This window comes from Limanda limanda, chromosome 12 (assembly GCF_963576545.1).
Source record: "Limanda limanda chromosome 12, fLimLim1.1, whole genome shotgun sequence".
Lineage (NCBI taxonomy): Eukaryota > Metazoa > Chordata > Actinopteri > Pleuronectiformes > Pleuronectidae > Limanda > Limanda limanda.
Genome location: NC_083647.1, coordinates 3,331,251 through 3,358,203, shown reverse-complemented (window position 1 = coordinate 3,358,203; position 26,953 = coordinate 3,331,251). Strand labels below are relative to the sequence as shown.

Here is a 26,953-nt window from a genome sequence, read left to right as displayed (position 1 = left end):
TAGGTATGTGCACCTTAAACTAAGACATTTGTTAGCAACTTGTCAACAGGGGCATGTCGGTAGCTGGTTGACGTCAATGGTTGACCATTTACATTCCCATTACTAGTACTAGTATTCAATTACGATCCAAATTCAGAAAATGACACAAGTCAGACAAACTAATAATCAAGATCAGCTAATGGATGATTTTTGCATTTCTTATTTTGATTTGAGCATACAATCTAAAGTATGGTAAATGGTATCAGATTAATAAACAACGGAATTACATAAATGTTTTATTTTTCAGATATTGGATTTTTAATTGAATATGGAAAGAACCAATGGCTCAGAAATTATGCAGTAATTTGAATTGTGTATATAAAACTGAAAAGAATGTTAAGTCCGCAACTAGGGTTTTCTGATTGTTCTCCCCCAGACATCATCTTTATTTTGTCCAGCAGGTTGTAAATCAGCCTCCTGCTCCGTTCTTGTTGTAGATTTAGAGTCTGCTTCAGCCTCGAACAGATTTGATGCAACAGGGTGTTGTGCATTTTACCAGAGCTGTTCATCAACTAATGTCACAAGTGAAAAACACATGTTCACCTTGGAATGTAATACACTGGATGATGAGTACTGAGCTCCTCTGTCCCACTGGATACACACATGTGGACATGATACCTTCTTGTCATCATCACTGACACCCTCATTGCAATGCCTGCCAACATCAACAGGCTTCTAATCATAGATTTAAAGAATCATACTCCATATGTCTTTAAATTCAGAGTTACCAACATCACCTCAACACATGTCAGATTCAAACAGCTGATTAGTAGTTACTATATCACACAGTTTCAGATCTGGGTCACACAGGCTTAATCATCAGATAATCAGTCCATAAATTAATCTGGATTTCGTTTTTCTCATGATTAACTGTGAAGATGAATAAACTGAAATAATGTTTCCCCTGATCGCTCAGAGAGATTGGACCTCAGAGATGACGTAAAATATGATTTGATGTGTATTACGTTATCATGTAGCATCCCGCACACACTCTCCTCTCCACTCTAAGTGTATTCACTGAGGAGCATTCAGCCATCGCAGCCAGATGACTGCCCCTTAAGGCTTTGGGAACCTTCAGCCTGAGTAACATCAGTGTATTGACTTTAAGTCTGACTTTGAATGTTGACAGTTGAATCAGATTAGGCTGTTTAATATGAATATTCAATTAGTTTTTCATATAGACTATGATGTATTGCTTCATTACATTTTTGAATTGGGTTTGGTGGAAAGTTCAGGGTGACAGCAACAAGCTACTATGGCAGCAAACTAGGGTGGGCATCAAAAATGTATGCTGGTATTAATAGCTTTCTCGAAATATGCTATAATATAATATGAAACCAAACTTTGGGTGCATTATATATAATTTGGCATAAAAATAAAATACCAAACTTTTAATTTATTTTTCTTTAATAGTATAATTAAAAAATGTCAATATTCAATACATTTGCATATCCCAAAAGTAGTAAATATCTTGTTTTTTCTTTCTGAATGTACTGACAGACTTAAATCATGTTAGAAAATGCTGGCAGTAGTGGATCAAAACATCACTTCAGGGATGATTATGCAAACCGTCCACCATAATAAGAGACTTCCCTGCTTCTAACTAGTATGTGTGGATATTTGAAACCCTCACTGGCCTTTTGTCTCCATCTTTATAGCTAAGTGCTGAATGTTGTGGTGTTTTTGGAACTGCATTTCCCAGAGATCACCTGCCCTCAAAACAGCACTGTATCATATAGTACTTTTCTGACCTGTGAATTTATACATTGTCCTCTTCCCTTTTCTCTGATCAGCTGAGGTGCTAATCTTTGCTGTTCTTAAGTTTAAATGGAATAAAAGAAAGTTAAAACTTAAACATTTTACGATAATGGTATTTTTAGTTTGCAGGAGTTCCAACTAGAAGTTGTGTTTAGAAAAGACATATACCATCATTTAGAAAGCTTTTTTCGTCATGGACGACATCAATCAATCAATCAATCCAATTTTATTTGTATAGCCCATATTCACAAATCACAATTTGTCTGATAGGGCTTTAACATGGTGTGAAATCCTCTGTCCTTAACCCTCAACAAGAGTAAGGAAAAACTACGACAAACCCTTTTAACAGGTAAAAATACGTAGAAACCTCAGAGAGAGCCGCATGTGAGGGATCCCTCTCCCAGGACGGACAGAAGTGCAATAGATGTCAAGTGTAAAGGAGAACATCATCGGGATAAAGGTTTTAGCAGCATTGATAAGGTTAAACATTTTGAAGAATTGATGGATTACATGGGATGGATTACATGGGAGTCTAACTTTACTCGTCCAGATTTAGATAAGAGTTAACACAAATAAGTGTGACACATAGTAGTGTTACTGGCATCCATTATGTAAGCGTATGAACCAAAAACCAAGAAAACATACCAATGTTGCTATTATGAGGACATTTCTGTGTTAAGTTTGCAATGCAAATTAGTCCATTAAATGTTGTATAAGAATAATTTCATATTTAGGATAATTAGGATTAATCAATAGTGGAATGAGACAAAGACAAGGTTTCCCACAACTTTCAGGAACTCAAGATAGATCTGATGTAGTTCTCATAGAAAGCTAGTTTCCCCATTAGGAAAAACAATTTAACTTATCAGATTTATGTGGATGGGATTTTGAAATTAAGTTTTCATCTTCTTATATAAATACCTGGCAGCATTTATGGAAAATATCACTAGAAAAAAAGGCAATAAACCTCGATAACATGTCGGGTTCTTGTAATTCGTTGTAAACTTACAGAAGTAACAACTGATCAACAGTTATTGCAATGTGTTCTTACCAATCACCACTACCACAGCTTTTTTTCTCATTAGGAACACTGCCCCCCCCCCCCCCTCTGTCTCTACACCTTGCACTGCCATCCAAGCAGGATTCCATGTTTTAGGCGACTGACAATGCATAAAGACATTGGTTTTTCTACCTTTCTGTTTATGTCTGCAATGCGTCATGATGGACTTTTCATTGATGAATGCGGTTGATGTACAAAAAGGACCACTGCTCTCTGTTTGACTCTGTCAACAATATCTGGGCAGAGACCTAACAGTGATAGCAAACTGTGCAAATTTACTTTTCAAGTACAAGGATGGCCAATTTAATTCAGCAATTGTGTTTGTACCAGAACTGGTCAATATGTGGAAGTAGTGTCTGACAGTCGTCCAGCTGGATGTGGGCTGGATGTGGGCTGAGGAACTAGCCCAAAAAAATCGGACCCAAGTATCATATAAGCGTATGTCGCTATTTACAACTCAATTGTTCTTCATTTTCTGTTTCTATTATCTGGTTATAGTTTGATGCTTTTAGTATGATAAGCCTGATACTCATTTGGTCTGTTCTGCGACTCATGCTGCTAATTTAAATGCTGAGCACTAATGCTTTGAGAAAGACGTATTCAAATTTATCTTAACAAGTTTTTATTTGTTATAAGAAAATACCTCATTGTTCTGACCGTCTCAAATCTTTGTAAAGTATGGTAGAAAACAACAAACTGCAAGTTGGTAGACAGCTTCCTGAAACAACACTCAAACAAATCCATTAAAGGTTCAGTGTGTAGAATTGAGTGACATCTAGTGGTGAAGTGTCATGTTGCAGCTAAATACCCCTCACTTCACTATCTCCTTCCTACCATGAAAGATAACCTATGGTAGCCTTCAGTTTTACATAAAAACTCCAAAGGTGTTTATTTTGTCCAGTTTGGGCTACTGTAAAAAAACATGGTAGCCTCCATAGAGAGGACCCTCACCCCAATACCCATGTGTCAGAATTGGTTTTGGATGAAAAAAAGTAATTTGATGTATATTGGTTATTCATGTCCTATTTCTGCCAATAGATCCCTTTTACTTAAATCTTACACACGACCCTTGAAACTATTGGATGTCACGTCTCAACTCTCTCTGTGCCATTTTTGTAAGCTTTCGCAGTATGGGTGAAGTGACCCTTTAAGAAGTGGTCCAGGTATCGATGTGTTTAATCAGTCAGTAAGTAAATAAAAGTCTGTGTCTGCTCTGCTGCACATCAGTGAGTTAGTGGTGTTGTGAGAGAGAGCATGGATCAGATAGAGCAGTGAGGTTAACCAGCAGTAGACTCATGGGATGCAGCCATGACACATGTGTCTAAAGGTTATACGATAAAATCAAATTATTATTACATTACATTTCATTTAGCTGACGCTTTTATCCAAAGCGACTTAACAGTAAATGCATTCAACAATGAGGGTACAAACCCAGAAAAACAAGAATCAAGAAAGTACAAGTTGCTTCAAGAAAGCCAAACTACAAAGTACTATAAGTATGTGCCATGAGGTAGACAAGAGAATACAAATATAAAAGAACTCGACAGAGTAATAATAATTGAAACTAAAATAAACCCTTCACTACAGAAACAAATATTGTTTGTATAGATAAAAATGTATTTCAGAAAAGTGCAGTGGTACATGATGATTGCTAAATAATGTAAAAGCATAAGGTGATACTGGCAAAATTAGGATACTGATGAGAAAAAATACCTTTTTCAGAATGATAAATATGATCTGATATGCTACATGATATGATTATGCTACATACGTAGTGTGTAAAAACAGTTAAGTATAGTGCAAGTCCTAAGTAGATTGTGATGATAGAAAAAAAACAGCCAGTATTTATTTAGGTTCATGCTGTTATAGACTCTGACAGCAGTGGGAATAAAGGACCTGCGGCAGCTGTGGGTGCAGCAGCCTGCTGCTGATAGAGCTGCTCGGGGCCAACACAGTGTTGTATAGGGGATGAGAGGTGTTGTCCATGATGGAGTTCAACTTCGGTAACATCCTCCTCTCACCCACTTCCTCAGTGAAATCCAGAGGGCAGTCCAGGGCTGAGCTGGCTCTCCTAACCAGACTGTTAAGTCTTTTTCTGTCCCTCTCAGTGCACCCACATCCTCCTCATTACCACAGCAGCACTAAATTCTGCCAAAATCCACACCAAATCTACAGCACTCAAATTTTGAAGTTTGTGTGTGATGTCTAGAAGTTTTGATTTTCTTCTCAACAGCAAAATCACAACATCCCCATGATTCGGAAATATGAATTTAACATGTACCTGAGCTCAACAGATGTTCATATTGAATTGATATTTTGTCAGTGCAGAAAAATAAACAGACCCCAACAGGTGCAAGTGGACTGGCTTACAGTCCATGTATGGCTGCGTCCACACTTCTCTGTTAGTCAATGATCCATGCATGGTAACTCTCTATGAATATTACATGAAGTTCTGCTCTCCACCAGCCAGAGAAAGGACTGTGTGAAGCGTTCCCCCTCCAGCTGCACACAGTATATGAAGTCCAGTCACACAGGGGAAGTGTTGTGTTGTCTCTCAGCAGCAGCAGCTACTGGCAGGACTGAATAGTTAAGATAAATAAGGAATAAATCTGGATTATGCAAACATTTAAACCCTGTCGTCCTGCCCTCCTCAGACTAAACTAACGTTCACTTTGCCTTTGATGTTTCACCCGCAGCACAGCGAGTCACATTCAACAGGATGTAAAAACGGAGCATGTCTCTCTCACATAAAATAAACCTGTAAGGGAACTCACACACGCTCTACTGATGGAATCTCAAGTTCAACCAACAATTATTGACATGTTCATGAAATAAAGACGGTCGGGTCTTACCAAAGCTGTCCTCTGTGAAGCTCTGCATCAAACTGACTGCGCTCTCTCTCTCTCTCTCTCTCTCTCTCTCTCTCTCTCTCTCTCTCTCTCTCTCTCTCTCTCTCTCTCTCTCTCTTCCTGACTTACGCCCTAAAGCATGTTGAAATATGCAGCCTCTGAATAAGAATGAATGCCGCGACGGTGGTGTTGTTTTCACCTATTGTGTGAATTTGTGTGAGCGTGTGTGTGTTTAAACACCTACTGTAGCTACTGTTTGACAGGTGTCTGCCTCTCCCTCTCTCTCTCTTTCTCTCTCTCTCTCTCTCTCTCTCTTTCTCTCTCTCTCTTTCTCCTCTTTCTGTCTGTCTGTCTGTCTGTCTGTCTGTCTGTCTGTCTGTCTGTCTGTCTGTCTGTCTGTCTGTCTGTCTGTCTGTCTGTCTGTCAGATATCTGAAAGATGCAGTCACCACTGTACAACTGACACTAAAATGAAGGCCCAATTAAAGGGAAATATACATTTTACTGTTTACTTTTAAGGCAAATTATTCAAACTCCAAAGCTGAAATTTGTCATTTACAAAGTATTTACTGTTAATTCAGCACTTTGCTGACGGTAGTTCGGCTGCACTTTTACACAACTGGGGTTTTCCTGACAGATCCTCTCAAACTTTTTAAATCATGTCCACTCAAATGATTTTTCCTCAGGTGGATCATATTGACATATCAACCCTAGAACACTAACATTGAGTGTGTTTAACCGGAGCGACTGCTCACTGACATCATAGATGGTAGGCTAGTTCTCTGCTGATGGCACCATAGTAGAAGAGCTGTGAGGAAGCCCGCAAGAGGAAGGCCTTGAAATATCAACAAATCAATCATGCATGGCTGTCCCCTGTGGAGGTAGCCTGCAGAGGGTTTCTGACCAAATCAGTGTGGCGGCAGTTGTCACCTCTGGGACTGGATGAGGGAGGGAGCCTAACAGAGGAGGAAAGCTGGAAGCCTGGAGCAGATGGGCACGTGGCCACCACTGCCGACCCAATTGGAGATTGTCATGGTTAAGGATAAAAAAAACTGTGGTACCACCTGACATTATCTGCTCCTGGCTGAAGGCTACACTTACCTTATGAGTTGACTGAGGAAAGCATCTACGTGTATGCAAATGCTCTGGTAAATGGTCTGTATTTGTATAGTGCCACTCATGTGGAATGATGAAGACTTCGATCGAACTGCCAACCCTCTGGTTAGAGGACGTCCCCTATGTCAATCAATCAAATTTTTTTTATTTATTTGTATCAATCATTCAATCCAATTTTATTTGTATAGCCCATATTCACAAATCACAATTTGTCTCATAGGGCTTTAACATTGTGAGACATCCTCTGTCCTTAACCTTCAACAAGAGTAGGGAAAAACTACTAAAAACCCTTTTAACAGGTAAAAATACATAGAAACCTCAGAAAGAGCCGCATGTGAGGGATCCCTCTCCCAGGACGGACAGAAGTGCAATAGATGTCAAGTGTAGGAAAACATCATCAAGATAGAGGCTTTTAGCAGCAATAATGAGGGTAAACATTTTGAAGGATAACTTCAATACTATATATCAACCTTCCAGACCTATAGCAGCATAACTAAGAGCAGGTCTTAGACAAGTTGGGACCAGCTCTAACTATAAGCTTTATCAAAAAGGAGGCTTAAAACCTAAGCCTACTCTTAAACGTACAAATGGTGTCTGCTTCCCAAACTGAAATCGAGAGATTATTCCACAGGAGAGGGGCTTGATGGCTGAAAGCTCTGGCTCCTACTCTACTTTTAGAGACTTTAGGGACGACAAGTAAGCCTGAATTTTGGGAGCGGAGTGCTCTAGTGGGTTGATAGGGTACTAACAGCTCTTTAAGGTAAAATGGCGTCATGTTATTAAGGGTATTGAAGGTGAGGAGGAGAAATACTAATACTGGAGAAATGTGTTCTCTTTTCTCGGTTCTCGTCAGGACATGGCAACCTGAATGGATGTTGTGAATCTCGTCACAACATCCATAACCTAAATGTTCCAGATTTTTAAAAATCAAGATGGTTATATGGAAATCTGTTATGTTGATTTTGTGTAATCTTGCTTAAAAACCAACGTACAAACCAACCAACAAACTAATGGACAGGGATGAAAACATAACCTCCTTGGCAGAGGTAAAGAATCCCAACATGTACACAATTTGAAATTAGCGCAAAGATTCTGAACTCACCCTGTCATTATGAGCTACTGAGTGCATATCGATGGGTAATTGTAAATTTATCAATTTAAACTGAAATCTATGACTGGAACATCTGACAACTTTCTGATTGCTCTGTACAAGTTAGTGATTATTATGCCATTTGGTGGACCCTTCTATCCAAGGGGACTTACAATAAGTACATTCAACATCTTTGAGGGGCCATTTAAGGGTTCAGTATCTTGCCCAAGGACACTTTGGCATGCAAATGGGGAGACTGAGGATGGAATCGCTGACCTTCTGGTTGGAGGACAACCACTCTACCCCCTCAGACACAGCCACCCCACACTTAAAACTTATTAGACACAAACACAGAGAAACAGAGCTACCTTTACAAGGAAAAAATCAAATGTACTTATGATGCCAATTAAACATGCATTCATGTTGAGTACTGCTCTGTATTAATGCATACATGTGTGCCAATATACACATGGATCTTGATGGCTCTAAGCAGCACATGTGAGGAGCACCTGCCCTAAACAAAAAGTCACTCAAGAAACAGACACAGCCAGAAGAGCATCAGTTCAATATTAGAGATCTTTATTAGAAAACGCTTTTGAATAACATCAGCCTCCTCAGATACAGTAGCAGTTATTCCAGTTAGAGCAGGAAAAGTCTGTGACGCCAGTTCCACTTCACCTTCTGCTTTCACTCCCCTCATGTGACGCTACCTAGCAGCTCTTCTTTTATTTCAGTTAAGTGTGCACAACGGTGCTAAGACACATAAACCAAGAGCGAGGGATCACAGAGGTGTCATAGAAGGAGGATGCCACAGTTTAGAACAGTAAGGCAGGTGGACTGGTCCAGACAGGTAGTCAGCAAAGCAGAAAGACATACACAAAAACAGACACAACAGTGAGATGGTGTGTTACAATAACAAGCAAATTGCTTCTGTAAATAATAATAATTTTTCCCATTTTGACATTGGAAAACCGAAACTGACACACACACACATCTTTAAGAAACAGTGATGAAGTGTACAGGCAGAACAAAGACAACATACACCAACTGAAAACAGGTAAACAGATAAACTATCAACAGGATCATCTTACAGTGTTTCACATCATCTCACTACTATATAAACTTCTAAAGTATTAAAACAAATCTACATCTATCAAAGCTTTACTGGAATCACAGGGTTTAACCAGTTTACAGGAATTTGTTTTGGTATCAACAAATATTTTCAAAGCTAAGTTCCAGAAGATTTTACAAAATGTATCCCAGGTCTTCTGTCATTTTACTTGTTTATAAAATCTGACATCATGTACAAATGTTACAGGTAAAATAATTTAGCTTGTTGCATATTGTCACTTGCTATTTGTTCAGAATGTTAGCGTAAGGTTTAGTGATGAACTTCATTTTTCACAACTCCAGTGTGACATCTTCCTCCTCCTCACTCTGCTGCTTTCAGGAATGTTTGTTGTCAATCCATTCTAATGCAGGAAGGACAGATGTGTATTTAAAGCAGTACAGACATAACGTCAGTGGATCAGTGTCACTATTGTGAGATTCATTTTTTCAAATTTGTTTTCCAAGGAACACAAATTATTTCTCCCACCTCCTTTCCATCATCTTCCTCTTCAATCTGTTCACCACAGAATACATCACATATGTGTCAACAACCAGCGATGACAACACTGAAAACAAAATCACTTGTGTCTGCAGGAGACCTGTGACTCATGTTTGACCTTCAGTCAAGAATAAAAGTGATAAACCTAAGAAACATTTACTTCATATCAAGGTGTTTTTGTGGGAACTTAATAATTTGTGAGACTGTGCCGCTAAGAAAAAAAAACATGATGTGCAACATGTCAGTTAAATGTGATAAACAGGTGTGGTCGAGAGAAGTCTAAGAATATTAGCTGGGCTGACTTAATAACATATTAAATTTACTTTATAAGGTTTGTGCCATGTAACGATAAATAAAGTGTGAACCATTATATATCTGTCAGCTATTACACTGACGAGCTGTCCCTTTAATGTCTAAGGTTATATAAGATACATTAAGTATTTAAAATCCGCAGTAGGGACTATTTTGTTAATGTTAAAATGGTTAAACGGTATTATTTGTAGACATTTCCATCTGGTCATTCTGTCTAACAACTTATTTCTTTAAACTTATTTTTTCTTAATTATATTATCTGCTAATAATTGTGAAATGAATAGTGCTTTATGGATGTTGATGTTAATGATCTGCTAAATTGAATGTTTAGAAAATGTTTAGAGAATGCAAATGTAGGGGAATCTGGATCTCAGTGTTTCAATTGAGCCTCAAATAAATGGATCATGTTGCGTCTGTGCTTGCTTATACAGCTGGTAGCAAGTAAACCCTGACTATAGCAGCACAACAATCAAAACGCATATAGCTGGTCACACACACAATAATCACCTAATGCTGGTGTGGGCATCACAGATAGAAGATGGAAGCAAATGGCATGTGTAGTTTTTGCTTAGGAAATAACTAAAATGTAAAACACAAACTGTTATTGAAGATTTTCTCCATTTCAGAAAATGCTTACTCTGTATCTATTTTTTACTAACAGCACAGCATGTGCTAAAGTTAAGTGTGTTAATCTGATTGTACCCTGTACAATGACAATAACGCTTTCTATTCAATGTGCACATAGAGACAGAATAATCTGCTAAACACTGTGTGTATTCATTTATTCTCATAAAAACTATTGCCACAGTAAATAAATCATAGGCACAACTCTAAATATCCAGATCACAGTGGGTCCAGGCTCAGACTCCATCACCCTCACTGTCGGTTGTGCAGAGCCTAAAACTGTGGGCTTACTTAGCATGCAGCAGTACACTGTGGTTTACTCAGCGGAGTGTATGTTTGTTTGTGCACGCAAGTGTAAATTAAGTCCAGTTCAATGGTTAGAAAAGCCACAACCAACCCCCTGAAGGACAATGTCTGTGCCTCCATCATTACATACACTGTGTGTGTGTGTGTGTGTGTATGTATGTATGTGCGTTTTTGAATCTAGTGTTGGCTTGGACAAAGCAACATTTCCAGTAAAGTGTCACAGTGTTGCATGCTGGGACAGAATCTAAAGATGGAGGGAGAAAGACTATAATTTAAATGGGTGGGGCCCCTCCATCTCTGTCTTGTTTATCTGTTCATCCTCCCATCACTCTATCCATCCGTATATCTGTCAATTCATCTTTGTCCATCGCAGCATTCCTCTATTTTTTCGAACCTACTTTCTCTCTTTCTTTACACCCTTTTCTATTCCACTTGAATCCTCTCCCTTTTCAAGAACCCCCCGGTTTCTGTAATTCCTCTTTCAGTGTTTTTTCTACATAACAGAGAAGAGGAAGAGGTGAGAAAAAGGGAGGGTAAATCTAATACATTCAGTTGCTCTCGTGCTTCTGGTCATCTTAACTTTAGTTCAGTCAGTCTTGGTGAGGGCTAATTCATTGTCAACAATTCTGCAGAAGTGCTGGCAGCCAGGTAAACATTTGCAGGGCCAGCCAGTGGGCAGTCAGAGTTCCAGCTCATAGACAAAGCCCATTGCCCATAGTGTTGTGGTCCACAACTGGGCTGTAAGTGTTATGTATTCTCAGACTTCAGACACTGCAGCTTGCATCTCCATTTCAATAGATATTAAAATTGGAATGCTTTAAAAATATTTACATCTGGATCATAATCTGGTCAAAACATCCACAATTTGCCTCAAATACAGTCAAGAATGGAAACACCATTTAAAAAAAAACAGCTCCTTTGGCAGCTTTGTTGCCCCAGAGAAAAGCCCATCATATGGACAGAGGTTGTTTGCTGGATCAAGCTCAACATGCTGATAACAAACAGGCAAAGCTTCATGATTTCAAGCATTGTCAGAGACTTTAGTGTGATGTTCATTTCTTAATCCCTATATATTGCATCTGCCACTGAGAGTCACTTCGAGATTATGATAATGATATTAAAACCGACTCCACAGATCCAGTAGTTGGGCTGTGACGTGATGTTTGTGAACAGCTGAGATTCCGGCAGCTCCTTAGCTTAAGAAAGCTTCCCGACTGACTGTTTTTATCAGCCATGTTGGCAGCAGGTGTATGGGATCAGGTTTGGTTGTTCATCTACAAGTTTGTACCAGAAAATACAAACTTTAGTCCTTCATGCTGAGATGTTTTTAAAAGTCCTTCACATAGACTTCCTGTGCCTGTTGCTGTGTTGGAACAACGTTTGACCACAGGCTTCAAAGTTCTAAGATTTATCCACAAGACAAAGAACTTAGTCTAAAGACTGATTTCATGTGTCCGAGGGTTTGGATTCAGTCCACACAGCTCCAGCATCTAGCTCATGCTGACTGAAGTTAAGAGTATTTGGTTCCGGGTTTTAGACACATCCGTACTCATACCACACTGTTTGGGGGTCATTGTTGGGGTCAGGGGATGCCGGTGTGCTTTTTGGGCGTTCAACAGGGCTACATCTTGCGGTCTCACTTTCTTTCTTTAAGTGGGAGGAGTCATCTGACTGACCCTCTCTTAACACTTCCCCTTGCTCAGAGGCCTCATTAGAAGGTTTTGATGGCACAGCCCTGGTGGGAGTAACCATGGCAACCTCGCCATGGTTATGAAAGGAAGAGGACGAGGACGGGCCATTCTGGGATGCAGGAGTCCTCCCTCTCTCTCTTTCTCGCTCTTTGTGTCTCTCCGTCTGCAGATTCAGAGAGGATGAGTGGTGAATGGGTTGGTTTAGGAAGCTGCCATCTCCAATTTGATTGGTTGGACCAGCCAGACGGGCAGAGAGTGGCCGTTCTCTCCCATTTACTCCTCCTCCTTGCCGTCGAACTACCACATCTGGTTGGCCAGGAGAGGCCTCATTTCCGCGGAAACTGTCTGGTCCACTAGAACGCAGCAAATCAGCTGAGGCCAAGCTGAAGGCACGGCTCAATGATTGGCTGGTTCTCTGGCCGAGGGGCGGGCATGAAGATGGAGACTGGCCCACTGGTTGGCGAGGTGAAGGCTTCACGCTTTGGCCTGGCCTCTGGTTGGATGTTTGTACAGTGGGCGAGACATAGCTGGTGGGAGCCACCTGATCTCTGATAGTGGGAGCTGAGGCGGCAGGACTTCTGGTGAAATAGTCAGTCATCAAGTCTTCCTTGCTTCCTGTAGACACCTAGAGAGAGAAAGTGAGAGAGAGAGAGAATGTGGAAAATAAGTAAGGATAGTTAGTCAGTTTTTCCTTTTTAGGCGCTAGCTCCTACGGATGACTTGAGTGATGCAGATATTTTAAAGTGACTAATGGTATGTCACTGCTGCACCAGTATATGCCACAACTGACAATCGATGCATGATACCACTTACAGGTACCACTTTCCACAAGCTATGAGATAACATGATGAACTGATAGCATATAACCTAACAGTAGAGTAAAATATGAAGAGGTGAGTGCTTTTCTTCTGTGGGGGCTGAAAATTAAATTTAACAATAAATTAATCGTACATTTTGTCCAACCTGATGATTTCCAATAGATTCAGTTGGCTTTGGGCTGGCTAAGTATCATCCACTTAAAATGTTAATGAACAGGTAAAATAGTAATTGTAGCATGTGAAAAAATGTTCGGCAATCGTTTACTCATGAAATAAAGCAAACCTCATTAACTCATTAGGCTGTAATTCCCTTGGTAGGTTTTGTGAAGTGGGTCAAGAACTTTCACTGGGAATTGTCAGCTCTGACTTTTCAAACCTTGTGACAAGACTCAACAGTCATGGGCTCCTCTAAACAACTGTCAGAATCAATATTATAATGCCTTTATTGTCACTGTAAGCTATGCATACAACACAATTGGAAGTTCTATTCATATTTTTCATAAAAACACACACAATCAACCACTTTATATGACCCTCAAGTCATCACACAATCTGTTCCCCCAGAATCTTCTCGCCTAGATTCAGACTGACAGACCACTCTGGCGGTCATCCGTTCATCAATTCATAGAACTGCAGTTAAATTCGTTGTATTTTATTTTTCATGACCACCAGGTGGCGGTGCTTTCGCACTGTTTTATTTATACCAGCAAGGTCATGAGGAATGCTCCCCTTTCGAAGGGATGGAAACCGCTGACAGGATGGCTGTTGCCACTGCATGAGAAGCAACTTCATTTACACGGTAATACTGAGCCAAGATACAGGATGGTGTGAGCCTCTGTGTACCCTTTACGAACTGGCTAATAACATTGTGTGACACTACTGCGTGGTTGTCCACTCTGTTGTGCCCTGCTGAAATGGCAGATAAAAATACTTCAGCATCTGCCGGCATCCAACAATGACTGCAGGAAACCACCGAAAAGCAAACAAGCAACTCTCCAGTACCTTGCAGTGTGTCCTGCACCACTGGAAAGCTTTCACCTGTTAGCGTAGAGTTGGTGGAAGAAGCCCATGAACTTAACACTGTGTGGATCTCTGACTGGTCACAGAATGCCAGGATAAAAATATTTTATATCTCCTCTAAAAATAATTCTAAAACATGTTTTCACTTTTTCATGATAGATTATTGAGTGGAGATTGATGGTTGCAAATGATAATGATATGATACCCAAAAAAAGTGTGCAAAACATAAAAGTGGTCTGAAAACATTCCTTCTTTGTCGTCACCTACCATAGGAGGTGACTTCAAGTTGCTCTCTTGTAAAAACTGCTCCAGCGACACCATCTCACTTCCAGGTGATGATGACCTTGTCTTGGTTCTAACTCCGCCTCCACGTTGAGGTTGGGCCCTCTGGGGCGAGTGGTCGTATGGGAGGGTGGAGCTACGCGACAGAGTCTGCTGTGATCGGCTGAGACCCATGACATCGTCACTTGAGAGGCTGGCTGAGCGCCCCGGACAATCCAGTGAGTCTGAAACAGACACAAAATATAAGTTTTATTAGCAACTGGATCTGGGCATTAACTGATTACAGAAGAGTTTTAACATGACATATAGCAATCAAATGTCATTATTTATTTGAGGTTACATGTGTACATTTGGAAACATCCACCTGTTTACAGACTGACAGACTGCAAAACTCTTTTGTTGCTCTGTCTGTCAAAATGTTGTCCAGTCAAATTCATAGTTTGGGTTCAAGTAGGTTTCAGTATGTATCTGGAGACTAAGTACTGAATGTGAGAGTGGGCGATCAAATTAAGTTCACTACAGCCAGTGTTGGGAAGGATACTTTCTAAACGTATTCCGTTACAGAATACATAATACATGCCCAAAAATGTAATCTGTACGTATTCCATTCCATTAACTAATCTGAGTAACGTATTCTGAATACTTGGAATACTTCCACATTGTATTGTATTTTTTAAGTGTAGGATTTTGGCGTTGTTATAGTCAGTGGAGCAGCAGCAGTTTAAACTCTCTCTCCGCTGATGCGGCGGGCCAGCTGGATGTCCGGCTTCCATCCACTCCCACCTCTGTGCGGGTCCCCCCGAAGGCTGAAGCGCCGCGCTGCGCCAAGGCAAGGCTGCCTAGCGCCGTGCTGCGATCGTTTCGGCGTCCAGTCTATTTTTTTTTGCGCTGTACTCGAGTGTATCGCGCCATGAAACACACTGAAAAATGATTTTAAATGATATTGATGACATAATTTATGATATCAATGATAAAGTATGCATCCCATAGTTTGCATTCCCTTCTGTTGTCCTGGAGTTTTAATTTTACCAATCACATTATTAAATGCCCCCCTCTGCCCATCCACTACAGACACACAAGCAGTCATAAAGATAAAAAGAGAAGGAGAATACGTAATTTACCCTCGACACCCGACATTGAATGGGGCAAACAGCAGAGAAGTTCTTGAAGATGGATGACATTAAATTAAAATAAAGTGGTGGTGAGGCTTCTTCACGCCGCCGGGGGCCGGGGCGCTCTTACTGCAGCCCTGGTCTCCAGCTGCTTCCTGGGGGCTCTGCCTCCAGTGGATTTACGAGAGTGAATAAACTCGTGAAACAGAGAAGTACCGTCATGTAATCCACTGATTTCAACAATGTAACTGTATTCCGAATACCATCTATTTAATTTGTAACTGTAACAGAATACAGTTACTCATAATTTGTATTCTAAATACGTAACGCCGGTACATGTATTCCGTTACTCCCCAACACTGACTACAGCTTCTTATATCTGATTTCAAACATGTTTGCAGTGTTTTTCGAGTTTTTTGATAAAGTTTTTGTGTTTCTGTTTTGTGTGCATTTTAAGTATAGCCCTTTTAACAAATATTCTGAAATAAGGCTAATATTCAGAAATAAAGTTATAAATATCTAAATCAAATCAAGTATTCATACAGTTATCAGCTGAACATTGCTTTGTACCTCTGCAATTCACAGGTGAGTTGGAGCTGGAGGTGTTGTGGCTGAAGTCTGCCGATCCTGGGCGACCTCCAATGTTGCCATTGTAACCAAACACAGAATCAGATGTATTGTGGCAAGAGTCTTCATTAAGTAAAAGACCTGAAAATACATGTCAAACCAAACACCTTAAAAAAAAACACTTCACAAATACACATATGGTTTTATGTATGAATATCTTGAGCTACCTCTGGGTCTGCGGCTAGGGCCTGGTCCAATTCTGGAGATGGAATTGTTGCTTAGGCCCAGTGAGGACAAGTGGTGGCTCGGAGTGGAGCTCAGAGTTTTATAGGTCTGACCTAGGGGACAAATACAGAGGTTACTTTGCTAAAAGGAAAACAGGCAGCATTTGTTACACCATGTTATAGTTTGTATATCCTTCACCTCAGGCTGCACTATCTTCCTACTAGAGTTCACCATGGCGACTGAGGTGTTTATTGGCGCTTCAAAATGGACAGGGACAGTGAGGGCCTCCTCCAATGACCAGGAGAGGTCAGCTGGAGTAAGCTAGAGACTGGGAGCTGTTGGTGGATGTGAGCCAGCGGCTTACAGTCCCATCACATATTGTCTCTACCACCCTAAGACCTGAACTGATACTCTGGTCCAATACGTTGTCTACTTTGTAGAATTGACAGTACCCTGGGAGGATAAGGCTAATGAAGCAATTGAGAGGAAAAGGCTGCGGTATGCAGACATGGCATTTGAGGCACAACAACGTAGATTGAAAGCAATAGTTTGCCCTGTGGAGGTTGGCTGCAGGGGTTTCTGCCAGCAGGTTGCTCAAAGATCTGGGGATCCATGGACAACCCCTGCACCATAAAATAAACATCACACACTGCAGAACACTGCAGCCAATGGCTCTAGATCAGAAGGAAAGATCCCAGCAGGGCCCCAAGATGCTAGGGACATGCACCTAGGTCTGGTCAACCTGTGGTGGGTCTGCCTTAGAGGGTGTCTTGTGAGTAAAAGGCTGAAATGATAATGACGATAAAGTACACAAGTGAAGATGTGTCACTAACACCTGCTGGTCACTAATATCCGATAACATCCACTCGCAGTAGGCATTATTTGTGCAGAAAAACATAAAAGGGATATTCCTCATCTTGTCCTATGTTCTAAAATGGGAAAGTGTTTAGTTTAAAAAGGCATAGAGGTAATAATGTCTGATCTACTGAGCGGGCCACATGGTTTCATAGAACTGCTGATTTATACAGCCAATCAAAGCAGGTGGTGTACAGTTAAGCTTTCATAAGCTGCAAAAATGTTTGTCTTAACCCTGTAGCACCCCTTGTTGTAAAATTACAAAGTTACCTTTAACCATCCTAAAAAACAATCTGGCTTTTTTTTTCACCACATTTACATAGTCATTGGGTCCTATTGTTCAGTCTCACAATGTTATTGGATCGTACATTTGTTTATAATTCACGCCTTCTGGCCATGAACTCACACAACCTCTCAAGGTTTCCTTCGAACAACATCTATTGGTTTCATTGGACTGGATTCATCAGATGCATGTAAGTAAAATGTCTTTTATATTTTTTTTGGTTGTTATTTTAATGTCTAGAGCATGTACATATGTAGTTAGTGTGGAATAGATGCATCAAATTTCTGTTAGAGCTTATTATATAATTGTTGCAATTATACAACACTGGGTGAATGTGGTAGTCAAAATAGCTGGCTTGTTGCAGGGGGCTCAAACAGGTTGTGTCCACTACACCACTGCCTGAAACAGAGTATTTTCTTTATACATGGATAGTATACATTCTACCCTTGTGTTGTGGTCAAATTTGACTGATTTTAAAGTTTTATCTCTAAAAAATGTAGTTAATTTGATCAGCTTGACCTAAAATTCCATGACTTTGTCCATGGAACAATTCAGTTCTGGGGAGAGGAATGTTCCTGAATGTGGGGTGTGGATGTAAGTGGGGGGATGCATGTTTTCCTTTTAGTATGATAATTAGAGCCATTAAACCATTTACATTTACATTTATGGAATTTAGCAGACGCTTTTGTCCAAAGCGACTTACCAGGCAGACAGTATTGTCTGCATGGAAAACATTTCTACCCTGAGCACTTGGTCCACCACCCTATATATTCCTTCAGGTTATGTACTACAATATATAAAACATATATTCATGTTAATTAATTGATATTTTATTGTCAGAATGCCACCAGCAAGGAGAGAGCGATACACGGTGCAGGATGTTATTGACCTGGTCCAAAATGGAGAGAGTGAGGTTGAGATTGAAATCAGTGACACAGATGAGAGTGATGAAGACTCCGATGAAGATGTCTGTAAAGAAATGGACAAAGAAAACCAACCACCCATGGTCTGTCCAGCTGATAATTACGTGGACATCGAGCCAAAAACAAGGAAACACACCATGCCCCGTGACAGGTATCGCTGGCTGAAAAAAGATTTCATCAGTCCCAACACAGATTTTTCTGGTCTGGATATCACAGCAGATGACATTTCCCTCCACACACCATTGGAATACTTCCAGAAGTTTGTGTCCGAAGACATGATTGAGGCTCTGACACAAAACACGAATGAGTACAGCTTTCAGGTGCATGGAACATCTGTAAACACCACTGCAAAGGAAATTGAAAAAATGCTTGGCATGTACCTGAAGATGGGCCTGGTACAAATGGCTGGAACCCGTATGTATTGGGAGACAGAGACGCAGTACTCCCCTGTTGCTGATGTGATGCTACGCAACAGATTCCAATCCCTGTTGACGTCATTACATTTTGTAAACAACATGACAGTATCTGAGACGGAAAAGAAAGACAAACTATGGAAACTCAGACTGTGGCTTGATTCATTCAGAGAGAAATGCCTGCAGGTGGTACCAGAAGAGCACAACTCTGTGGATGAGATGATGATTCCTTTCAAGGGGAAATTCAGCAGCATCAAGCAATATATGCGAGGCAAGCCAAACCCATGGGGATTCAAAGTGTGGGTGAGAACTGGAATCTCTGGCATGATGTGTGACTTCGATGTCTACCAAGGCAGTGTCAACGGAATACGAGCCAAATCTGAACTTGGATTGTCAGGTGAGGTTGTGATGAAACTTGCTTCCACACTTCCAGAAGGTCAGAACTACAAACTGTATGCAGACAACTACTTCACCTGTGTTCCATTATTAGTGAAGCTCCTTGATCGGGGAATTCATTACGTGGGAACAGCCAGGCAGGTGCGCCTACCCAACTGTAACCTTGAAGACGAGAAGAGCTTGAAGAAAAAGGGGAGAGGAAGCTATGACGTCAGAGTGGAGGGGAATCACAACATCTGTGCTGTCAAATGGTATGACAGCAGGTCCGTCACACTTGTGTCATCCTTTGCTGGACCTGAACCTGTGCAGAAGATTCAACGCTGGGACAAAGCCAACAAAACCTTCATTGAAGTTGAGAGGCCTTACATTGTTGGTGCCTACAACAAGTACATGGGAGGTGTGGATTTGTTGGACTTATTTACAGCCAAATATAAGTTCCCCATCAAATCCCGTCGCTGGTACATGTACATCTTCTGGCACACCATCATCCTCGCTGTGATCAATGCCTGGCTGCTCTACAAGCGGGACTGTAAAGCGCTCAAGGTGTCTAGCAAAGAGACAATGAACAGGAGACAGTTTCCGGCACAGCTAGCATCCTCTCTTATCCTGGTAAACGCAACACTTCAAACTCCAAAGAGAGGACGGCCATCTTCAGGCAAAGGGAGCCCAGCAACACAGTCAGTGACATCAGGAAGCCCTCTAAATGCTCAGAAGAGGCCATCCAAGAGATGTGCAAACCTCCCATTGGATGTACGCAAAGACCTAGTTGGTCATTTCCCAAGGAAGACAGGGAGAGGACGCTGCAGACAGTGCAATAAAGGATACACCAACACGCAATGCAGAAAGTGTGATGTTCGCCTTTGCTTTTTAGACAACAGGGACTGTTTTTGGGACTTTCACCACCAATGAAAGTCTTCATGACCAATGTCATAAAAAGAAAAAAAGAGGGAAAAAACGCGCTTTTTAAGAGTTTTATCTTGTTTAATATTTTTAATAATTTTAATAAATGACTTCATAAAAATATGACTAATGTGTGATTATTATTAATGTTATATACCGTTATGGGGCTAAGTAAGCAATCAACCCTGCAAATGAACCCTTAGTTGTTCTGAATTGTTCACACAACGTGAGTACAAATACAGAAATCCTGCTCCCAACTAAGCCCAATGTTGCAATATTACAACATTTCTCTAAAAACGTACATAAACTTTCATTTCTGCATCAAAGACCTCATACAACATGATCTGAAAGGTCAAATAATTTTTTTTTTAGGTTTTTCTATATTTGGGTCTTACAGGGTTAAATAGTTCAATGATTTTAAACGTGTGAAAATGTAATTGAATTTTCACTCAACTGTACTCCGTGTTATATTTGATATATATTTTTGTTATTAATTGTTAATGTATTCATTACCTTGTCCGTGTCCATCTTCTCCATTGACACTCTCACTGCTGCCTCCTGGTGTACTGCTACGAAAAACTCTGTGGCTCCTGTCAGTTAAACCTGCAGACCAATAAGAATGAGGTGAAGAATGACTCTGGCACACTGTCAACAGAATAACCATCAGATATAAATCCACGGGAAGCACAGTGCTGAGAGGGCGCAGGTATACAACACTGGGGCAGGGTGTGGATGCAAAGAAGAACATTGAGAATCCATTCAGACGTGCTGGAAGCGATACAACACTGTGACATCTGTTATTACTCAGCATTGTCTCTGATTCTATGTATATAAATTAGTTTTAATAGACTATCTAACTAGATCTCACTCAAACATGATCAACTAATCAACTTTAATAATTCAATTTCAACAATTCAGGAAAAGGTGACACTGGTTACTGTAGAGGATAGAAGTGTCCAGGAGCATCACTGATAGAAGTCCCTTATACTGTATGTGCCATCACAAGAATAGAGCTATGGTCTAAACATGTTTCTAGAAGCCAAGAAAAAAATATCAGGACCTGAAGTTAGACTACAAAACGTTTGCTAAACAGCGGTCACTGTGGGCACCAGTGAATAATACAAGATCATGGCTCACTGAATTTCCCTTTATTTCCTGGGACTCTCTTGATTTAAGATATGTGATCAGATTTTATTCAAGTGTTTCTAGAAACAATACTCACAGGGCATTCAGATTAAATAAATAACTGCAATTGTTCTTCATGGCTTAGAAGAGTTACTTCCAAAAATAAAGTTCAGTTAATAGGTTAATAACAGCCAAAATCAATCTGAGAAGAAGAAGATACATTTCAAAGCTGTAGTGTTTTAGGGAGACATTCCTGCTTCATGTTTCCCCGAAGTGTTCTCTCGCTGAGTAGGGGTGAAGGGTCAGTAACACAAAGAGAGAATTTTGGCAAATACGTTTGACTGGTTTTACTCAATCTGCATTGGCCACATGTTAACTTTTAGCTGAATTTGTGTTTACACAGAGTTAGGTAAGGTACTGTGTGCCTCATCTCTTGCACTGCAATTGATGTAAGAAGGGATATGTTTGTCTACATAATGGAGCTTATAGGGGAAAATTACAACAACTTAAAACTGTTAAAATGCTCAGAAGGACCAATGAGTATTGTTAAGAGACACACCTGAAAAGATCAGAACAAACATGAGAGCAAGAGGAACTGAACTACAAGCAAAATGATACATAAATATGATTCCTTGATATAGTTTGTGTTTTTATTCTGTGATTCATGACATATTAAAACGTAGCCTATTAGTAGTATTTAACATTGCTTACAATCGCTGTAATTAGTTACCATAAGTTCCTGGTCATACGAGTCTTGTTTTTTAATTATACATTGAGCAGATTAAGAAATTCTGATATCAGGATAAAATCCTGATTTTAAAAACGCATACCAGCCTCTTTTGCCAATCAAAGTCATACCTCAGAAAGAGGAAGGGCGAGAGGAGAGTTACAGCCACAGACAGACAAGTTGAACTCTGAGGTGGCAGGTAAAAAGTGCATGTGTGCAGTCGCTGGTTGCCGTGGTGACCTTACATTGCCAAGCTAATGAGGAAAAACTGCAGCAAAGCTTCGTGAAGCAGGCACATTTATCTTCAAGCAACTCACAGAGCAGGAGACTGAGAGTACATATTCTCTTATTACAACCATTCATTCTCACTGACAGAGACTGATCAAACACGTTAAGGGGAGGTGACAACACGCACAAAGACATGTAAAGATATGAATCCCAAACAAAGAAGCATGCAGATATATGGAGGCGAGCCTGGCGTGCTTTGAAATGAGCCTGCACACACAAAAATATATAAATCACTTCTACACACTACTTACTAGTAATACCGGCCAGCTCACTGCGGAAACATGCACCTGTTTGTGTTTTTCATGTTAGCATGTATATGTAGCATATATTAGTGTTTATGAAGAGGAAATATGTTCTACGTGTGCATTTTAAATGTGAAATACTGAAAGTCAAAGCTGTAGGTGTGGGGGGCGACATTGATGATGAGGAGGATGATGATGAGGATGTTTTGCTTGAAAATGAAGATGAGGAGGAAGTTATTAGAATACTCCGTCAGCTGAGATTGACTGGCTAGTAAGGACGTCAGCTGTGATGTCAGTGGAAGACCAAAATCGCAGTCGTCTGTTGAGAGAGAGGGAGAGTCGAGAGGAGGAAGGGGAGGTGGAGGATGGGGGGAAGGCGAGCATTTTTTCTTGACTTTTACTGCGGAGAAAACGGAAGCGTTTTTGGGCAGGAGGAGCTTAGAGGGAGAGGAAATGGACAGAGAGATGGAGAAATGAAGAGAGAATGATAAACAATGAGAGTGAGTCAAATAGTTGTGATGAAGTATCTGATTGACAGAAATTAAAATGACAGATGACATGCAAGATAACCAATCAGAACCAAAAAAGGACACAGAATTCTGTTGCTAAGTAAAATCATGCATTTGATACAGGACTGAGCTCAACTCACTCTGAATTTAAACAAAACACAGTGAATGGTGGAGAGATCAGTGCACAGGAAATAACAGATAACACCTGTAGACACAATGTTGGGGCAATTTATCAGGAACACCTATCTAAAACTAAAACATCATGAAGTTATTGGTCATGAAAGGAATTCTCCAGTCAGAACGATTATAATCAACAGTTTAGTGTTTATTCAAATTGATGATATTTTAGGAGAATGTAGTTTGTGCTAATGTCAAAATGTATAACGTCAAACAGAGAGGCGTTTGTTTTGTTTGGCCTAAGCTCAACGATATAAATAGGGAGGACAAAAACAGATTAACACAATACAATTCAACAGCACAAACAGCCAACTCAATCTAGAATCAAGGTTTAATAAATACTGTTTCAACTGAATAAATATTTTTTTTGGTTGGCTACTGACTGCATAATGCAGTTTCCACTGGTCAAAAAACCCACTCATATCTGGCTTTTGTCTGCAATGGGAAAGGATACAATTGGCATTCACTCCCAGGTCAACTAACTCTGCAGAAGAAAGAGCGTTTAATCAGCTCGGATTGGCACTAAAGGAAACGGGTAACCCTGGAAAACATGCTAATTAGGCCAGACAGCAAAAAGTAAATTGTTGAAGTGAGTGAATTGAGCTCAGCCATGAGTAGAATTCCACCTCAGATTAGAGAAATAAAACAGAAAAGTAATAGAAGTAAAAACATAAAACATTAGAACCATGCACTAGAACCCAAATTTATTATTAGGATAGAAAGACGAAAAGTATGCATTAGGTAACTTCAGTGTGATCGGGTGATTCTCTGAATTTTTGTGCGTGTCATCCTTTACTACAAGGCAACATGTACCTACAACCTCTCTACGCCACTTGGACGATAGCTATACCACGTTTACAATAGGAGTTCTTGTTGCCATGTCACATTGCTCAGTTATTCTAAAAGTCTTCCCGTATTCCTTCCCTCTCTTGCTGTCCAAAGTGACTGACAATCCCATGCTAAAAATGAGTCCATACATTATGATGAGCCAAGATAAGCCCAAACTAGGTCAGGCTGACAGTCTTCTATTTTGTTTTGTTTCCATTTCGTTATATTTTTTCCATAGCACTTCACATTCACTGGCGCTGAACGTTGCACTTATTTTTGTTCCCACTAGTTAAAGGCATCCATGTTTGGATTGACGCTAAAATATTCTAAATTTATATTGAAATTAATTAAAGTGCAATTAAATGTAATGAAAATGTAGTTGAATACATTGCTTTGTGTAAATACATACTGAAGCACACCTTATACAAATGAAAATATGAGCTAATAGTGAAAAATAAACTGTGGAATCGACTACATGTTAACATAATTAAAGAAACCATTTTCACAGAAAATGTGAAATATACGTGAAAAGTTTCTAATGTTAGGCCAGAAGAGACTACAACCTGATAACTCCCAGTAAAAGAACAGCTTAGACAGTAAATAACTGATTAAAGTGGATGTTAACAGTTGTGAGAAACAGAGGACTAGAATTATCCAGTCAGCCAGTCAGTGATGAGAGGGCCAACAGCGCCCTGTGTAGGCACACCAAGGAAGTGGACCTCAAAAGTCCTGTTTTATCAGCTTTATGGAAAATTACAGACAAAAGTGGGTTTGATATATGCTCTACATGTATTTCATAGTGAAAGACTGTACTTGAACCGTTCTCATTAGCCATAGAGCATGGGGAGAACACCACGGACAATAGTTTATTTTCCAATGACAAATGAAACAAATTTATTCTGAATGTGAACATGTCTTTGTTAAAATTGTCAGAGACCTTATAATAAAATGTGAGGTGAGAAGGAGGGTGATTTTTTGATGGATATGTTTTTTCTGACATTGCTTTTACATCACACTTACCTCTGATGGGTGTCAGTGGCGCTGGACTCTGGGACCCAAGGCCAGGGCTGCTGATGTGGTTGTTTAGGTTACTGTGAGTGTGGCCAACCTCTTTTGAGTCACTTCCCAACCGCTGGGGAAGAGGGGGCGGCGTCTCAGGGGGGAGGAGTGGGGGTGGGGCAGGTAGTGGGATGTCTGGGGCACTCTTTGCTCGGTCTTTCTCTTTGACCCCTTCCTTGTCCCGGTCGCCCCCTCTATCCCTGCTGCTGTCCTTCCGGGGTTTGATCAGGTTGACTAAAGCTTTGGCTCCAGACCACTGACTCCTCCTGAAAACACACAGCACCAATTAAATATGTTATGCTGTATACTGAACTTCAACATGTGCTGTGTAGTAATCATGTTTTTAATATATTTATTTTTAACCAGAGATGCATTTAAATAAGTATAATTGTGGTCATTGCTGTAATTAAAGCATAAATAAGTTACAAACTCAACAACTGTAACACATTATATGCAAAGGATGTGTGGTACTTTCACATCAGTCCATACAGAAATAAAGTTAACATTTGTGTTGAAGACTCCTTTAAAGATTAAATGTGAAAAGTCTTATGAAGTGACAGTTCAAAAAAATATCTTCAAATAAGGAAAAATACTGCATTCAAATACATAAATAAGAACATTGAATCCTGTCAGTACAAGTGTTTTAAAGTCCTGCAGTGTAAAAGGTTTGCTACATGCAGGAAGTTCATGTTGTTATATATGATATTCATCAGCTTGAGTTAAGATTTTTGGCTTTCTGTATAAGTACAATCTATGATCAGTACCATGCCAACTGTAAAGTGTTAAACATACACTATAGTACTCCTATTTCCCAGCACAAATTCTAAACATAAGGTGCAGTTAATGATGTAAATATCACTTTTTAGGTGTTGGGTCGTAGAACTTGTATTGGTCCATGATCTTTTCTTCCAGTTTCTCCTTTTGCCGACGAAGAGTATTCAACTTGTCACTGATTAGAGAGAGACAGGCAGAGAGAAGAAACAGAAAAAAATTGAATTTACATTATTGTTCAGTTTTAACCATTCATTAACGGTTTAAATATCTATGTATTCAGAATTTCTAGATAATGACGGGTTGATACTTATTCAATGTATGTACAATATAATACTTTAATGAAAAAATATGGCTGTCTGAGATGGTGTCTTCCTTTTAAGTCTCTGCCGAAAACATACTTTTTTGGAAGGCATATTCCTGCATTTATATGATCTGCCAGGTTATTATTTTTCTTTATTTACCATTATTATTTATGTCCCTCCTTCTGTATTGTTACCAATTCTTTTCTTGTTATGCAGCACTTTGTGTTGCACAGTGCTCTATAAATTAAGTGATTATAATTAGGTCCTTTCACCCGATTCATGTGAGATTTGGTCAGGAGAGCCGAAAGTAGTTGCTGATGCCATAGGATGAAACTTGTGAGTTTTCATAAGGGGGCGTGTCCTTGGCATGGCGGCGGATTTCTCAATGTCTCGCAAGTAGCGATAACTTTTTTTGCTTCAATTACTGTCAACTGTTTTCGTGTGATAAGGAGCCCGGCCCTAAGAGTTCTATATGTAAAAATGCTTAAGTACTCATAGCGCCCCCTAGCTGTGACAGAAAATACCATGTTTTATATTTTGCCATTCTACATCTAGCTTTTTCCTGTGATCCACCTCAAAGTTGGTCAGGGAAACCTTGAGACGCTTGTGACGCCATGTTATGTAACCTAAGCCTTTACATTGGACCGCAACGGCGTGCATTTCAATGGAACGCCA

General features: G+C 40.0%; 2 protein-coding genes across 2 annotated transcripts in view; both read right to left on the bottom strand.

The window, feature by feature from the left end:
• LOC133015150 (histone H2A-like) overlaps window positions 1-26,953 on the bottom strand; it is a 543,969-nt gene that overhangs the window by 391,835 nt on the left and 125,181 nt on the right. The gene's annotated exons all lie outside the window — the stretch shown is intronic.
• ccdc88c (coiled-coil domain containing 88C) overlaps window positions 8,470-26,953 on the bottom strand; it is a 48,548-nt gene continuing 30,064 nt past the window's right edge. Inside the window, exons 25-31 of the mRNA XM_061082280.1 lie at window positions 26,062-26,151; window positions 25,164-25,468; window positions 20,761-20,850; window positions 16,480-16,590; window positions 16,256-16,393; window positions 14,559-14,797; window positions 8,470-13,078 (exon numbers count right to left, since the gene is read on the bottom strand). Coding sequence (XP_060938263.1) covers window positions 12,296-13,078; window positions 14,559-14,797; window positions 16,256-16,393; window positions 16,480-16,590; window positions 20,761-20,850; window positions 25,164-25,468; window positions 26,062-26,151 — 1,756 coding nt within the window. The 3' untranslated portion in view covers window positions 8,470-12,295. The remainder of the gene's footprint in view (window positions 13,079-14,558; window positions 14,798-16,255; window positions 16,394-16,479; window positions 16,591-20,760; window positions 20,851-25,163; window positions 25,469-26,061; window positions 26,152-26,953) is intronic.